This window comes from Salmo salar, chromosome 06 (genome assembly GCF_965601325.2).
Source record: "Salmo salar chromosome 06, fSalSal1, whole genome shotgun sequence".
Taxonomy (NCBI): Eukaryota; Metazoa; Chordata; class Actinopteri; order Salmoniformes; family Salmonidae; genus Salmo; species Salmo salar.
The window spans coordinates 60,572,550-60,591,014 of record NC_138296.1 but is presented as its reverse complement, the minus strand read 5'-3'; the positions used below and the strand labels follow the sequence as shown (position 1 = coordinate 60,591,014).

The 18,465-nt window shown below is 43.5% G+C and overlaps 1 protein-coding gene across 7 annotated transcripts in view; it reads right to left on the bottom strand.

Annotated features, from left to right (window-relative positions):
- The window catches only part of myo6a (myosin VIa), a 104,868-nt gene that overhangs the window by 72,653 nt on the left and 13,750 nt on the right, over positions 1–18,465 (bottom strand). For all 7 annotated transcript variants that reach the window (XM_014204923.3, XM_014204924.3, XM_014204926.3 and 4 more), the window contains exons 2-4: positions 9,151–9,285; positions 2,211–2,280; positions 1,853–1,926 (exon numbers count right to left, since the gene is read on the bottom strand). In XM_014204923.3, coding sequence (XP_014060398.2) covers positions 1,853–1,926; positions 2,211–2,280; positions 9,151–9,267 — 261 coding nt within the window. In that variant the 5' untranslated portion in view covers positions 9,268–9,285. The remainder of the gene's footprint in view (positions 1–1,852; positions 1,927–2,210; positions 2,281–9,150; positions 9,286–18,465) is intronic.

Below are 18,465 nucleotides of genomic sequence, written 5' to 3'. Positions count from 1 at the left end.
TAGTCCGGAATTTACGGTAACTATATTTTAATGTAGATTACATTTATTTTGTTTTATGACTTTATTATTTCATTATAAGTCAGCAGCTCATCTCTATAGATTTTAGTAGTTCTTCAAAGTAAATAAGGCATACTTTTATGACTGCTGAATACCAACTATCAAATCACTTAAATCATGTATTTTCAGGTAGAGATACCAAGCAAAGGAACAGCACGTTCTGTCTCTTTTCTCCCTCTCCATGTCTGCCCCACACAGACCGGACACGTAGGCATGCAATGGATTATGGTTATTGTAGTTAATATTATTTCCGCGATGTTGGAAACCACAATTCCCGACTACGTCGCACAGTTCAGGTTTCATTGGATCTCTCTCTAGAGAAACTGCGCGTTGAGCTCACAGAAAAAAAAGGAACTAAATGGAATGCAAATAATTTAACTGATGTTGGAAAATGTTGTTTAAAAAGCAAAACAAAATGACCAACATTTCGGTTAAATCGCTCAGCACCAGATACACAGCGACTGCTTTTGGGGTGAATACTTCTGATTTAACACCCAGCTTTTCCTCAAGTACCTAACAAAACACTAGTCATCACTGCTAAAAGGAATTGTCTCACTGCATATCAGCCAAACACTTCCATAGAACACAGCAAGGCAGTTTCTCACTGTAGCCACTAGATGCCACCCGTTGGAAGACAAGTGTCCCATGACTCTCCTCTCCCCACCAGCTGGCATCCATGTCCCCCTGCCTGCCTGGCTGGCTGTCACCTCAGAGGACCTAATTAAGTTCAGTGGGGAACAGGATAGCGCTCCCTGGCTCTGCTCTGCTCCCTGGCCGATTACAAAGGGGTAGACAGGGGCCAGCAGGGTGACTGATGACAAGAGCTAGCTGTGTCTGGGTGTGTATATGTGTTGTGTCCCCTCCCTGATGGACAGTGTGAAGGCCTTGTCGTTGTCACTCTGGGCTGCCTGTCAGGTGGGAGGGTAGTTCCAGTGACACACGCTATTGCGGTGTGTGTGTGCGCGTCAATGTAACTGCCCTCGCTCCCATCAGCCACCTGACATGCAGCCCAGAGTGACAATGATAAGGCCGTCACGCTGTCCGTCAGGGAGGGAACACACCACACACATGTAGTAAAGTACAGTAGGTGAGAGACAGAAGTGGCTGAGGTGACAGGGCTTTAGCATGATAATGAGTGGGTGTTCTATCGGCCTTGCCCCTGCTGGTTCAACCTGTTCAGCTGTTGGAACAAGACTGATGGGGAAGACAGCAGGATGCACACTACCATTCAAAAGTTTGGGGTCACTTCGAAATGTCCTTGTTTTTGAAATAAAAGCAACAAAAAAAATGGTTCATTTAATAACATCAAATTGATCAGAAATACAGTGTAGACATTGTTAATGTTGTAAATGACTATTGTAGCTGGAAACGGCTGATTTTATTTTTTTAAATGTAATATCTACATAGGCATAGAGGACCATTATCAGCAACCATCACTCCTGTGTTCCAATGGCACGTTGTGTTAGCTAATCCAAGTTGACCATTTCAAAAGGCTAATTGATCATTAGAAAACCCTTTTGCAGTTATGTTAGCATAGGTGAAAATTGGCCTTCTAGGCAGAGTTCCTCTGTCCAGTGTCTGTGTTCGTTTGACCATCTTAATATTTTTAATTGGCCAGTCAGATATGGCTTTGTCTTTGCAACTCTGCCTAGAAGGCCAGCATCCCGGAGGACTTGAGGTGTCTGTTTCTCAAACTAGACACTAATGTACTTGTCCTCTTGCTCAGTTGTGCACCGGACCCCAAACTTTTGAACGGTAGCGTAAATACAGGTTATGTCTGTTATAAAGTACTTACATAAATTTTGTCTTTACTATACCGCACGCGGATGTTGTTCAATAGAGTAGCTTCATTCAAGTACATCAAAGAACCTGAAAAACAACAGTAAATCACAAGCTGTCAAGAAGAGGATGGATCAAAATGGAAAACACATAAGAACATAAATGTCACAAAATGGCATCCCTAAATCCTCAGTGGATGTTTTTGGGGTAACAGTTTTATGGTTGTAATTCAGTTCATTACTTCATATAGTGCTGCAAAACCACTTAGGTGCCCATTAGGGAAACTTTATGTGATGGTAAGAAACATAAAAACCTTGTGCTGGAGACTGCAGACTTCTGGTAAAACAATAGCAGTGTTTGTGCTGTAAACTCACAGTTGTCTTCCACATGTTTGTTGACATCATCCTCAGCTGGGAACACTTGGTTGATCTGGGCCGTAAAGATCTGTCAAAACAAGATGGACGTGAAACAGGATTCAATCATTTCACCATGCTGTTCTCTTTCTAATGTATTAAAGTTGAAGAGGAGGTCACTAAGTACATAAAAGTATATGGCCTAAAATACCAAATAACGCACAAAGGAGAGAGACACACACACACACACGAGTAAATAAACCCATTAAGTCTATTTTGATTCCGTTCAACCTGCCTGCTTCTAAAAATATAAGTCAGTAACCTTTTTAAGTCTGTCAACGTGTTCTTCTTGCAATCCCCAAGTTTCCCAACGGCCACTCAAAACACACTGTTCAGAACGCCATTGCTTCAAAAGGCCCTGGCGTATGCAGCCGTGAGTGACAAGTCAAGGGACAATTAATTATTTGGAGAGAGGATAGAAACAGGATCTGGGAGTTAACTAGTGAGGTGCTGTGGAGGCTGGCTGCAAGCTGCAGCCCCTCCCCTATTCAGGCCCAAGGTTGTCGGTCAGCACCTTCACCGCAGAGCACAGCCACCATGCATTATTCACCGGCATTATCAGTACACATGCATGGCCCAGGACAAACAATAGTGCTAGCTACATGTTCCCATAGGCAGGGCTTGAGTTGTGAGGCTGGTGTTACTCATAGCATGTGTTTAAGGTAAAAAACACACATCTGGTGAGTACTATGGGAGCACTAGCAGTTTAGCCTCGTTGATGGCTTTCTTTATTCAATCTACCAATAGGTTCCCTTCTTTGCGAGGCATTGGAAAACCTCCCTGGTCTTTGTGGTTAAATCTGTGTTTGAAATCCACTGCCCGACTAAGGGACCTTATAAGTAATTGTATGTGTGGGGTAGAGATGAGGTAGTGATTAAAAAATCATGTTAAAACACCATTATTGCACACAGAGTGAGTCCATGCAACTTAAGTGACTTAAGCAAATGTTTACTTGTGAAATGATTTAGGCTCGCCATAACAAAGGGGTTGAATACTTCACTTAAGACCTTTCAGCTTTTAATTTACTTCAAAAACATAATTCCACTGACATTATGAGGTATTGTGTGTAGGGCAGTGACTAAACATCTCAATTGAATACATTTTTAATTCAGTCTGTAACAACAAAACGTGGAAAAGGTCAAGGTGTGTGAATAGTCTCTGAAGATATATGCAGTGCATTCATGTTCATGGAACTATGAACAAACAGTGGGCTACTTGGCTAACCAAAGCTAGTGAAAGACGGCTGGCTGCACCTTTCTCCTTCTGCATGGATACATTCTTCTTACCCAAGTCATAGACGCCAACTGCTTTAGCGCCTATTGACGACGGGATCTTCTGACCGAGGGAGTTTTGGTAAGAGCCCAGACGCTTGCTGTGAACATTATCAGGCACCACTTGTGTTTTAGAAACATAAGGAAGGTATCTTTCATATCAGTGAGAAAATATTTTAAAAATACATATAAAAAACACCTTTAAATTACTACACACCTTTATAGGGTTAGTGTTCCCACCGGGCCGTATCCCAATGTTACAGCGCTTGTTTACGGGAAACAGACAGAGGTGACCACCTGTGCTAATTAGCCATCTAGTGTGCTCCAAGCGTAACTACGGAAGTGTAGTTGTCAGATGGACACACAGCCTTATGGATCTGTGCATAACTGCTACAGTAAGTGTATCTTTTTTATTTAAAAGGGTTCTTTCTCGCTGATGAAAGATAAGTGCCATATGCTGTTTCGAAAGCCGTATCGCAAGCGATGATTATTGACGTTTCTAAAACATTAAAGCTCATGTGAACTACAATCCCAGCGGAGTTAACTGGTAAAAACTGTAGGGGAGAAGGCAGAATGCCACCTGGAGTTAGAGCTACATTCTCCTGGCCTGCCCCTAACACAGCATCAGCTAAAAGCCTTCTGCAATGTTACCTTGTCCATTCCACATGTGGCAAAAACATTTCTTCACCAGGGAATTTTTTTTACATGTTTAACAAATATTTTTGAATATGTGGGGTGACCTTAGAGTAGTAAGCAGGTCAGGCGGGCTGCAATGTGTGTAGCTAGCTAGGCCAAGCCAGACATAGCATCGCGTCCCAAATGGCACCCTATTCCCTACATAGGTGCCCAGAGTTCTGGTCAAAAGAAGTGCACTATGTAGGGGACAGAGTGCCATTTGGGACACAACCAGCCGGAGCCAGCTCCCTCCTGTGGGCCATGGGGACCTGTTGGCCTCTCCTCTTCTGGGCCAGCAATTTAGGTTTCGTCTCAATTGGCACACTAATCCCTATTTAGTGCACTACTTTTGAAAGTATTGCACTATACAGGAAATAGGGTGCTATTTGGGATGTCCTTAGTGTCTCCAATAGAGGCACTGCAAGAAGGTTTTAAAACGGCATCTCCACTCTTGGACAAGGTGACGTACAGTCAGTTTATTCTTTCCCGCACTGGCATATGCCACATTCAGAGCCCAAGCTGGCAGGATTCCAAAGCACTGAGTCACGTGAGGCGACTGAAGGCAAGAGGAAAAGGAGAGGGAGGTGGGGAGTGAGGCAATGCCCCCTTGAATTTAAATACGTCCCTCACCCCTCACTCTCTTTTCACAGACACCAAGGCAGAGCGAAACAGTGAAAAAAACTATCCCCATTCCCTTTATAGGGCACCAATTTCAACCAGGGCTCTGGTCAAAATGAGTGCACTATATAGGAAATAGAGTTCCATTGGGGACACAGCCCCAGTCTGGGACACATTACCTAACGTTGTGGGCCACAGAGTCGGCCATTGTGGCTCAGGCTGTGTGTGTGTGTGTGTGTGTGTGTGTGTGTGTGTGTGTGTGTGTGTGTGTGTGTGTGTGTGTGTGTGAGTGAGTGAGAGACACGGTGTCATGCACTGAGCAGCCCTTCTCCTGACGTCCCCCCTCAGGGGGTCTGCCAGGCTGCGTACGCCGCTGCTGCTCTGAGCGGGCTGGGCGTGGAGGAAGGGAACTGTAGACTGGCACTAACTGGCTGCTGCAGGGACAGAAGACACATTGTGCCCCTCAGACTGCCTGTTACAGCACAGAACGGACCATAAATGCCAGAGAATGGACACATCCGTTACAAATGACTGGAACACACACACACACACACAGCTTCCTTCATAATAAAAGATCTGACGGAGTCTGATGATTTATGGGCCGGATGTAAACACTATAAGTGAGCAAATTGAGGAGGACGTTCACTTTATGACAAAGCCACACAAGGAAGTACGCGTTACCATAGAAACTGGGGTTCGCTAACATCAAGAGCTTTAGCGTAATACATTATCTAGTGAATTAGCAGTGACTGGGGGCTTCGAAGGGAAAGCCTACTTGACCAGGTAAGAGCCACTTTACCTCAGATACCGGGGCTTTATTTTGTGCCAGTGGAGGAGGGTAGTATCTATAAACGACTAAACTACAGCCTCTGGGAGATTTGATGTTTCACTAGTATGTTAGCCATTGGAGGGTCTTCGTGTCAAGATGGGTTTCCATTAACTTCTCCAGCGATTTTTGGTTGACTTTTAAAAAGTTAATAGAAAATAGGTGTGACAATTGACTGTAGGTAAAAATTCTTTTTAAACTATTTTACAAAAAACTAGTGTCAAATAAGTGGTTGAAGTGTTTCCATTATCCATTTATGCGAGGGATCGGCAACTGACGGCCCCCCTTTTGAAGGCCCTCGGATCAATTCCCTGCCCCCCCCCCCAAATTAAAAATATATACCCTACTTGACCAAAAGTATGTGGACATCTGCTTATCGAGCATCTCATTGCAAAATCTTGGGCATTAATATGGAGTTGGTCCCCCCTTTGCTGCTGTAACAGGCTCCACTCTTCTGGGAAGGCTTTCCACTAGATGTTGGAACATTGCTGCGGGTACTTGCTTCCATCCATCCACAAGAGCATTATTGAGGTTGGGCACTGACGTTGGGTGATTAGGCCTGACATGCAGTTGGCACTCCAATTGAGGTCAGGGCTCTGTGCAGGCCAGTCAAGTTCTTCCGCACCAATCCTGACAAACCATTTCTGTATGGACCTCGCTTTATGCACGGGGGTATTGTCATGCTGAAACAGGAGAAGGCCTTCCCCAAACTGTAGCCACAAAGTTGGAAGCACAGAATCCTCTAGAATGTCATTGTATGCTGTAGCTTTAAGATTTCACTTCACTGGAACTAAGGGGCCTAACCTGAATCATGATAAACAACCCCAGACCATTATTCCTCCTCCACCAAACTTTACAGTTGGCACTATGTAGTCGGGCAGGTAGCGTTCTCCTGGCATCCAACAAACCAGACGGTGAAGCGTGATTCATCACTCCAGAGAGCACGTTTCCACTGCTCAAAAGTCCAATGGCAGCGAACTTTAGTCCACTCCAGCTGACGCTTGCACTGCGCATGGTGATCTTAGGCTTGTGTGCGGCAGCTCGACTATGGAAACCTATTTAATGAGCGTGTGTGGCCTACCCACTTCGCGACTGAGCCGTTGTTGCTCCTAGACGAGTACACTTCACAATAACAGCACTTAGAGTTGCCCGGGGGGGCAGCTCTAACAGGGCAGAAATTTGACAAACTGACTTAAGTAGCATCCTATTAAGGTGCCACGTTGAAAGTCACTGAGCTCTTCAGTGAGGCCATTCTACTGCCAATGTTTGTCTATGGAGATTGCAGGGTTGTGTTCTCGATTTTATACACCCGTCAGCAACGGGTGTGGCTGAAATAGCCAAATCCACATACTTTGTATATATAAACATGCATATACACTGAGTATACCAAACATTAGGAACACCTTCCTAATATTGAGTTTGCCATTGCACCCCCTCCCTTTTGCCCTCAGAAGAGACTCAATTCGTCAGGGCATGAACGCATTCCATAGGGATGCTGGCCCATGTTGGCTCCATTGCTTCCCACAGTCGTGTCAAGTTGGCTGGATGTCCTTTGGGTGGTGAACCAATCTTGATACACACGGGAAACTGTTGAGAGTGAAAAACCCAGGAGCGTTGCAGTTCTTGACACAAACCGGTGTCCCTGGCACCTACTACCATACCCCATTCAAAGGTACTTAAATCCTTTGCCCATTCACCCTCTGAATGGCACCCATCCACAATCCAGGTCTAAATTGTCCTTCTTTAACCTGTCTCTTCATCTACATTGATGAATTGGATTTAACAAGTGACATCAATAAGGGGTCATAGACTGACAGCTTTCACCTAATCATGATCTTAATGTATTGTATATATACACACACACAGTGTGATAAAACGCTAGCTAGCAAACCTCTGTACATTTGACCTTATTTTAGCACCCCAAAAATGTAATACTTCCAGGTCAACTATAATATGAATACCATTGTAAAGCACAATTTCTCGCCTTTCCAGCAAAATAAATGACACCTTAATGCTGCCCGTCTATGGAGGACTGAAAAAGGCAAAGGAGCTCCGCCAGGTCTTGTTAAAAAGGGCGGAGGGAGAAGCGAAGGCTACTGAGTGATAGTAAAAAGGGGGGAGGTATGTTGTGCGGGGAAACAGCTTTTTTCTCTCCACTGGATTTCTCCAACTTGTCACCTGAAAAATGTAAATAAAACCCTATAAAGAGATTCAATAACGTCTCGTTACATACCTATACCATACCTGAAGGCTTGTGTGCGAGTTTGAGTAGGGTGCTTTAGGTCGGCGCTAAAGTTACCTTCACAAGTAAAAACATTTGACTATTGATTGAATTAACTATTGATGAACTCACGAGTAATTAACTCACCTTTGATCATTTCTTGTTTTTATTCTGCGAGAGAAGCGCTACTCCTGGTGGAAAGAGGTTGTACGGCACACAATGAGCTGCAGAATGCGTGCCGTAAAAGTACCGCTTCAGAGGTGTCCGTTTTCTCATAGTTTCTCCAATACTATTGGTCCGTCCATTACCATGTCAATCAACACTTGAATAGAAAATGTAGTTCCCACCCCAGATGTTGATGCCAACACAGATTTTACAGTCCCGATAGTTTTCATTGCAGCCTTGTTTGAATGCTGCGGTTACGCAGAATGTGTATGGAACAGTGTTAGGAACTCAGTCGGGGTCTCAACTTACTGTTGAGAGTTAGAATAGTAGAATACACAAGGTGCAATTTCAAAATTTGGTTATGCATCAGTAGTTTCTCTTGTTATGTCAGTAATTGAGAGTCACTCAATTAGCCCATGTCAGCTAACTTTTTTAAAAATATAAAATCGGTAAGAGATGATTTTGTTAGTCAGTTTTACTCATATCATGTTAATACCTGCAAACATTTCTCTACGCCCCATGGCAAAATAGGCACGCAGACCCGCTAGCAACTGCGGCCCCTCAAGATGAGTTCAGATTTGTGGCCCCCTCCCCCATCAAATATTTGCAATATTCTAAATATTACCACAGTCAGTGCCATGGTGAAACTTGCACTCCTGTAGATCTGAAATAATTGGATGGTGGAACTTGCATCCAGAAAAGCAAGGCAAAGCAATTCAGGCATTCTTGAAAGTCAGGACAAGATTTAGCAAGCAGTACACCTTTAAAATAAATTGCGGAGTGGAGGCCCCCCCTTGTCAATCATAAGTTATTCAAAAAACTGTTTCCATCATAATTTGTCACAATAAAGTTAGAAACAAATCCACCTGTCGAACAGATAAAAAAAAAAAAAAAGTATCTTTAGAGCATTTATCCTATAGCTGCAGTTACCAAAAAACATGTCAATGTTTTTTAGGGGGGGGGGGGGGGGGGGGGACATTGCTTTGTCATATTAACCTGGTGCAATAGAAACCTGCCTACTGATGGCCACCACCACAATTACACAAATTCTCTATGTGCAAAATGTTATAGCGATGGACGTCTGTTTTCGCGAGGTTGTGTGTATATTTGCTGGACATAGCCTACCTTTTGCCCCTGTTTCAGCGGCTCGATGCTCAAGCTGTTTGCTCCTATGTCCACTATGGTCCCCAGCTGGAACCCATCCGCTGGGTGGGGCGCCCACACCGGCTTCCCATCCTCCATTGGACCGCTTGAAGAGCACTGCAACAATAGGAAAGAAACAGGGGACCGTTAGAGGCCTGTTCACGTTCCTAAAGCCATGAAACAGTTATTCAATTTAGAAGAAGAAGAAAAAAAAAAACAAGGAGTGGGAGGCCCCGGTGCACAACTGAGCAAGAGGACAAGTACATTAGTGTCTAGTTTGACAAACAGACGCCTCACAAGTCATCAACGGGCAGCTTCATTAAATAGTACCCGCAAAACACCAGTCTCAACGTCAACAGTGAAGAGGCGACTCCGGGATGCTGGCCTTCTAGACAGAGTTCCTCTGTCCAGTGTCTGTTCTTTTGCCCATCTTAATCTTTTATTTTTATTGGCCAGTCTGCGATATGGATTTTTCTTTGCAACTCTGCCTAGAAGGCCAGCATCCCGGAGTCGCCTCTTCACTGTTGACGTTGAGACCGGTGTTTTGCGGGTACTATTTAATGAAGCTGCCACATAACCAGCATGGCTAAGTGTGCCTTGAATTCTAAATCAAATCAGAGAGTGTCACCAGCAAAGCCCCCCCCCCCCCCCCCCACCACCTTCATGCTTCACGGTAGGAAACCTACTCCGCATCTCACAAAACACGGCAGTTCGAACCAAAAATCTCAACTTTGGACTCAGACCAAAAGGACAGATTTCCACCGGTCTAATGTCGATTGCTTGTGTTTCTTGGCCCAAGCAAGTCTCTTCTTCTTATTGGTGTCCTTTAATAGTGGTTTCTTTGCAGCAATTCGACCATGAAGGCCTGATTCACACAGTCTCCTCGGAACAGCTGATGTTGAGATGTGTCTGTTACTTGAACTCTGTGAAGCATTTATTTGGGCTGCAATTTGAGGCTGGTAACTCTAATGAACTTATCCTCTCCAGCAGAGGTAACTCTGGGTCTTCCTTTCCTGTGGCAGTCCTCATGAGAGACAGTTTCATCATAGCGCTTGGTTTTTGCGACTGCACGTTTTCCCAGATTGACTGACCTTCATGTCGTTCCTCTTTGCGTATTTGAGCTGGTCTTGCCATAATAAGGACTTAGTCTTTTGCCAAAAAGGGTTACATTTGGAATACCACTCCTACCTTGTCACAACACAACTGATTGGCTTAAAAGAAGGAAAGAAATTCCACAAATTAACTTTTAACAAGGCACACCTGTTCATTGAAATTCATTCAAGGTGACCATCTCATGAAGCTGGTTGGGAGAATGCCAAGAGTGTGCAAAGCTGTCAAGGCAAAGGGTAGCTACTTTGAAGAAAATCGAATATATTTTGATTTGTTTAACTCTTTTTTTGATTCCTTTATGTGCCATTTCATAGTTTATGTCTTCACTATTATTCTACAATGAAGAAAACAGTAAAAATAAAGAAAAACCCTGGAATGAGTAGGGACCTTCGTTCATTACCTCTATCAATTCAGCCGTGTGCCAAGAGCCGAGTCTGCTTTCCACATTACCCTACAAAAGGGACTCACTATGATTCCAGAAATGTCCCTTTATCCAATCAGGCATAACAAAACATCAGTCAAAAGGTCACTAGTAACTTATTGGCTGGGCTGTAAAATTCACCTGCCCTAATAAGTTTTACACATCACATCCTCATGCTAATGAGTACTCGAGAGGGATAGGCTAACTCCATCGGAAATACTAGGTCTATAAAGACTATTTTCTTTTGTCTGTCCATAATAGCGTGCTACACTTGGACAATAACTCTTTGGCATCTGGCTAACGTCACTCTGACCAGTCTATTGAGGAGAAGGAAGTTCTCCCAATACGAAGACTCGTGACATCAGCGCTGATGATGCAGGATCATTTGAATAGCAAGTCAAAGTTTAATTCCTGAAACCACATCAGGAGATTGTGGGTACATGGAGCATTGCTACAGACCAAAAGGTTGCATGTTCGAGTGACGGACAACTGTAGCATTTTAGCTAACCCTTTTCCTAACCTTAAGCAATCCTTAAGCAAAATTAACCCAGTTAGACATTACCTCAACACATACAACCACGTACTATACACTATTAAAACGTACAGCAAGATTTGCTGATGCAGTAGTCTAATATAGTCACATGAACCAAATGTGTTACTCGAACTGCCTGGAGGGTCGTTCCACCTCAAAAAGCACAAGAAAGAAGATTGACCCCCCACTATCTCAGATTGTTACGAAATCGTTCCTGTTATTAGAAAACAGATAAGATTCTTGCAGCATTTTGATGAAATAATTTGATCTGAGAAATTAATCTAATTGTTTGCACCCAAACTGGCACTTAATTTAGAGGATTCATATAATATTTCACTAAATATAGTACCTAACATCCAATTTGGACCAAACCTTTTTCTAACAATGACTTAGACATGAGGAATCCAAAAAACTAAATAGTCCAGTCACCCATGTAGTACAGCTGCGGCTCTGAATTTTTATTCTTCATCCTGTGTAAAATGTATTCAGTGAATAATTTTTTCCCCTATTCAGAGAAATTATTAATTGAAGTTATATTTATGTTCCCTCCAACGCTAATATTACCAGGTTCTGAACACTAGATGGCGCTGCTCCTGTGAAATATAGTTTGAAGAACCCCCCCTCCCACACAAACATTGTTAAAGTGATAGTTCACCCAAAACACGCATTGGTTTCCTTACCCTGGACAAGATGACAGCAATCCATGCTTTGGTTTTGTTGGGCACTTTTCACAATGCTTTCTAGCATTTGTGTCACAAATTCAATGGTACCTAAACTCAGCAAACAAAAGCGTCCTCTCACTGTAAACTGTGTTTATTTACAGCAAACTTAACATGTGTAAATATTTGTATCAACATATCAAGATTGAAAGTGTCCACAGACATGTGACTAAAATGGAATAATGTGTCCCTGAACAAAGGGGGGGGGTCAAAATCAAAAGTAAAAGTCAATACAGCTGGTGGCCACACCAAATACTAAGTACTGCAGTGCATCTCCTCATGGACTGCACCAGATTTGTCAGTTCTTGCTGTGAGATGTTACCCCACTCTTCCACCATGGCACCTACAAGTTCCCGGACATTTCTGGGGGGGTGGGGGGGATGGCCCTAGCCCTCACCCTCCGATCCAACAGGTCCCAGACGTGCTCAATGAGATCCGGGCTTGTCGCTGGCCATGGCAGAACACTGACATTCCTGTCTTGCAGGAAATCACGCACAGAACGAGCAGTATGGCTGGTGGCATTGTCATGCTGGAGGGTCAGGATGAGCCTGCAGGAAGGGTACCACATGAGGGAGGAGGATGTCTTCCCTGTAACGCACAGCATTGAGATTGTCTGCAATGACAACAAGCTCAGTCCGATGACGCTGTGACACAACGCCCCAGACCATGACAGACCCTCCACCTCCAAATCGATCCCGCTCCAGAGTACAGGCCACGGTGTAACCCTCATTCCTTCGACGATAAACGCGAATCTGACCATCACCCCTGGTGAGACAAAACCGCGACTCGTCAGTGAAGAGCACTTTTTGCCAGTCCTGTCTGGTCCAACGACGGTGGGTTTGTGCCCATAGGCGACGTTGTTGCCGGTGATGTCTGGTGAGGACCTGCCTTACAACAGGCCTACAAGCCCTCAGTCCAGCCTCTCTCAGCCTATTGCGGACATTCTGAGCACTGATGGAGGGATTGTGCATTCCTGGCAGTTGTAGCCATCCTGTACCTGTCCCACAGGTGTGATGTTCGGATGCACCGATCCTGTGCAGGTGTTTTTACACGTGGTCTGCCCCTGCAAGGACAATCAGCTGTCCGTCCTGTCTCCCTGTAGCGCTGTCTTAGGCGTCACAGTACAGACATTGCAATTTATTGCCCTGGCCACATCTGCAGTTTTCATGCTTCCTTGCAGCATGCCTAAGGCACGTTCACACAGATGAGCAGGGATCCTGGGCATCTTTCTTTTGGTGTTTTCCAGAGTCAGTAGAAAGGCCTCTTCCGTGTCCTAGGTTTTCATAACTGACCTTAATTGCCTACCGTCTGCAAGCTGTTAGTGTCTTAACGACCGTTCCACAGGTGCATGTTAAACAATGAATTATGGTTCATTGAACAAGCATGGGAAACAGTGTTTAAACCCTTTACAATGAAGATCTATGAAGTTATTTGGATTTTTACGAATTATCTTTAAAGACATGGTCCTGAAAAGGGGACGTTTCTTTTTTTGTTAAGTTTATATGAGCATTTACACACTTCATGTCCAAATCATTCTAATGTATAAAAAAAAAAATAATAATGGATTGTGTAACAACGATGTTACTTTAGATGACTTGGATATGAAGCGCGAAAATTCTAATATAGGCACCATTTTCTTGCAATGAATGTGACACAAATACTAAAAAAGTTAGCATTTGAAACAGTGTCCAACAAAACCACAGCATAGATTGCTGTCATATATGAATCCTATAAATACAAATGCTAATGTGGGTGCAATCAATTAGCTTAATTTCTCAGAAATCACATTTTAATTCAACAGAATAATGTTTCTGTAATACTTGTCTTGTGTTTCCAACTACAGAAACAATTTCAGACAAATCTAAGATGGTGGGCGTCATGGCTGGCTGAAATGACATGGAAAGACACTGGAGCCTTGGGGAGCCATGCAGAACGAGGCAAGACTGAACCTGAAACCCACCCACGGAAGCCTACACACTGCAACATCTGACAGTTTAGCTTGAGCAGAATTATTGAAGGTTCAACGAGCACCTAAAAATGCATGTAGGCCCATGTGTTCACAAGCAGAATTGTGGTTACATTGTAGCTCGTAGTCTAAAACTAAGGTCCTATGGCAACGAGCTCATGTCAGAGAGAGTCCCATCACAGGGCTGACTGGCATACATCATGCATGCTCATTATCACATCCATTGGCATGTGAAATTAAAATCAGAAATGCAAACCAAGCACTGACTGCACATCTGCGAATGGCGTTTTCCGATGCAGCTGTTAATGATGGTGTGAAGGACTATCAGTCTAGCGTAACAGACAACATGATAAAAAAAAAAAAAAAAAAAAGATTTAAAAAAAATGTAAATTAAAAAAAAATTAATCGGGCAGATATCACATATGGCTGACTACAATTCCTTCCTCCTGATAACCGAGGGGACAGTAAACACAGTGATCGAAGCCATCGAACTCTGTCTGCGTCCCAATACTCTATTTAGTGCCATTTGGGTTGCAGTCTCCGTTTACATGATGGTAACACAGTAATAGTCATGCCTGATCATGTGATTTCAACATGCCGTTCTGGAGCGAGTACGAGTTGATACTCTATTCAGGCAGTCAATTAAAAGATTCCTGAATGCACTTTAGATATGCCATTGATCAGTAAACTAATGTAAGGCACTCCGGCACATCTGAAATAGGTTGAGCAATGTGCATTTGAAGAAAATATGTTACCAATCCCTGGGCAGAGGAAAGGGCAAGCCGAGACTTATTTGCCTGGCCTTGTGACAAGTGCTGAACCTTATTCCCTGTGTAGGACTAGTGCCTAGCCTGGCCCATATGGCTGTGGTTAAACTTTTTTTTTTTTTAAGTAGTGCACTATATAGGGAATAGGGTGCCATTTGAGACGCAGACAAAGTCCTGCTTTGATGTATTGCTGCATCATGGCAACTCCAGCACGGCGCCCGGGCAAACGCCTGGCAACTAAAGAAGACATTTTTCACTGGATTTTTTTTTTGGGGGGGGGGCACGACACGCTGGCTCGACACACCTACTAGGACAATGCTTGCGTAACAAGGAGCAATTTGCTTATCAGCCCACGTCTCTTACAATTTACATAATAAGCAGAGAAATTTGAGGAAGACATCAAAGCCAGTAATTGGTTCTGACATGAACAACTTGAGCAACGCACAGCTCTTTCTCAGTAACATTCCCTCTTCAAAATATAGGCCTAACTCAAAGAAGCTCAGCATACAACATAGAAAATGACATGGGAACTTAAGGGTTGACGTGTTGTTCAGCCTAACTAAACCTTGCTTTACTGTCATGAGCCCAGCTGGAGTCGGGTACATTAGCAGCAACAAGGTGACATATGCACTACCGTCATGCAGAGTTAGCACAGCATTACGCCATCATGATGAACCAGTTGCATCAGTGATTGTGTTGTGTGTACACGTGAAATGTCAACTGACCCCCAAAGTATCTTGGAAGCCCACAACCACAAAACGTAAAATTCTCAAAAGGTTTTGGCGAGGAATCTGCACCGTTCTGCCAGAGCTTGATGTTTATTATCAGATGTATTAGGTAACAAATTTGACTTTTTGGATATAAAATTTTAATATGTTAGAGCAGCAGTTCCCAAATTAGGGGTTCGCCTGATGTGAAAATGAAGTTGCAGGAAAATTAAGAATTTTTATATATATACACACAGTCTTTGTATCTCAAAATCATTGTAAATGTGGTTAACCTTAATGAAAATTATTCAAATCTAAAAAGATACAATTAACCTCTTGACGGTCACCTAGGATAGGGGGCGCCACAGCGCATTTTGAAAATTTCGTGCCCATTTTAAACGGCCTACTACTCAAACTCAGAAGCTAGGATATGCATATAATGAATACTTGTGGATAGAAAACACCCTAAAGTTTCTAAAACTGTTTGAATGGTGTCTGTGAGTATAACAGAACTCATATGGCAGTCAAAACCCCGAGACAGATCGAAACAGGAAGTGGAATTCTGAATTGCGGACTCAACTTCATCACGTTGCCTATTAATCACACCGTGAGCTATGGTTCATTGAGCACTTCCTATTGCTTCCACTAGATGTCCCCAGTCTTTACAAAGTGGTTTGAGTCTCCTACTGTTAAAACTGAATGAATGAGACGCTGTTGAAATTGGTCACGAGGAGGGCCATCACCATTATGATGCCGGCGGCCCTGGCTACCCTCCCCTTTCGAAACGTTTTGAAAGACAATACAATCATCCCCCTCGAATCTTATTGGAACTGTGGTTGAAAAAGGCCCTAAAGATTTGTTATACAACGTTTGACATGTTTGAACGAACCTAAATGGGGAAAAAAAATGCATTTTCTCGAAATAGCTGTCCCGCGGCCGACGGAGCTTTTGGATCAGCCTTCAGACGCGCTAACAAGAACAAGCTCTTGGAACATAAAGGAGTAATTTTTTCGAACGAAAATACATTTGTTGTGGACCTGGGATTCCTGGAAGTGCTTTCTGATGAAGACAACCAAAGGTAAGGGATATTGACAAGACTAGATGTGATATGCGATTGTTCCAAGATGGCGCTGACCTGTATTACTAGGTAATTTTCTGAGTATCGCATCCCTTTTATCGCAAAGTGTGATTACCCAGTAAAGTTATTTTAAAATCTGCCATTACAGGTGCTTTCAAGAGATATTCATCTATAAATCTTAGAATGACAATATTACATTTAAAAAATGTTTTCGAATAGTAATTTAGTAAATTGTAGTGCTGTTTCATCGGATGCATTTGAGGGAAAATAGTTAGTCAACGTTACGCACCGATGTAAAATGCTGTTTTTATATATAAATATGAACTTTATCGAACAAAAGAATGCATGTATTGTGTAACATGATGTCCTAGGAGTGTCATCTGATGAAGATTGTCAAAGGTTAGTGCTGCATTTAGCTGTTTTTTGGTTATTTGTGATGCATGTGGTTGGTCGGAAAATGGCTGTGGCTACTTTTACGATATACTCCTCTAACATAATCTAATGTTTTGCTTTTGCTGTAAAGCCTTTATGAAATCGGACAACGTGGTTCGAGTCAGGAGAGGTGTATCTATAAAACGCTATAATTTGATTTTTTTTTTTACATTTTGTTATGCTAATGGCGATAGGATTCTTCGCTGGATGTCACACAGGGGTTAAACCAACCAATGGGAAAAGGCCACTTGACCGTTGCCCTTGAATCATTCCTACAGTTCATGGCTAGGCCCGCTCCGAAACGACACACTATGACAGAGACTTTCATATTACCGCCCAAAATGTATATGGTAAAACTAAATGTGTGGGGAGGCAGAGGCACAGAAACTCACATCAATACCTTTGTCAGATAACACTTAAAGATTTGATGCTATTACTGGCAATCAACTGAACAGGTCAAAAACTCCAGAGCTTATGCTCTCCAAATGGACGTTAACTGTGAGGGAGGTTAAGACGCCCAGGCATTGACTTGTGTTTTCTGTACACGTCAGGGGATAGTATTCACAAGAAAATTTTGTTCGGTTTCACAATTCACGAGCAGGAAACGGCACTGGGGATGTTCAGTGTGCTGCGTGGCTATATCGACGAAAAACCGATCCCATGGGGTTGAACGGTGGGCTTCCGCAACAGATGGGGATCCATCTATGGCGGGACAGCGGGCAGGCATCTGCACTCTACTTATGAATGGTGTCTCCCTCTGTCATATGGACGCATTGTATGATGCAACTGTCGGCAAGCGCTTATCACAGAACTGAGATTTACTACAGCAGGTAACTTCGATTGTAAACGACAAACCACATCCACTGCATGTATGCCTGGAGATGTGGGATCAGAACATGACAATGTTCTATTTCACGGTGACCAGGCTACACGCCAAGGCTTGGTTGTTATCGAGAGGGAGTGTTGGACATATTTGGGAAACTGAATGAACTGAACTGAACACAAGCATGCAGGGGAAATACAAAAACATTCTACAGATGAGTGACCGATTCAGTGGAAAGGACATCTTTCAGAAGTGAACCATGCTTTTGAAAGAAAACAGCAGAACAGCATCAGTAAGTGTCCCACACGAGTGAGGACTGCTCACCACCAAGGTTTGGCAGAGCACGTCGGGACCGACTTCCCAATCCGTTTGACTGTGATCCTGGCTCAGTTGACATGCCGGTAAGTGAAATAAAAACAGCTGTTCGAGCTGCCATGTGACCGAATGTTGCAGACAACGCATTCACGGGTCACTACGGAGGGGTTTTGATACCTGATTCAAAGGGAATACCCTGCAGTCTCCCTCTGAGCATCAAAACTCACAGTACCCGTCGCCAGCTCCTATCTGTGTGAAGCTGGATTCAGTGCTCTCGTCTGCAGAGATGAGGTGCGTACTGTTGACCACGCCCCGACTTTGCAAAGCTCCCGACATTCATTAAGCACACCCATCTCATCAGTTGCGTAGAGATAAGAGACATGTGAGACTAATTTGCATTTGACAGTCATAGCCCGACATTAAAAAA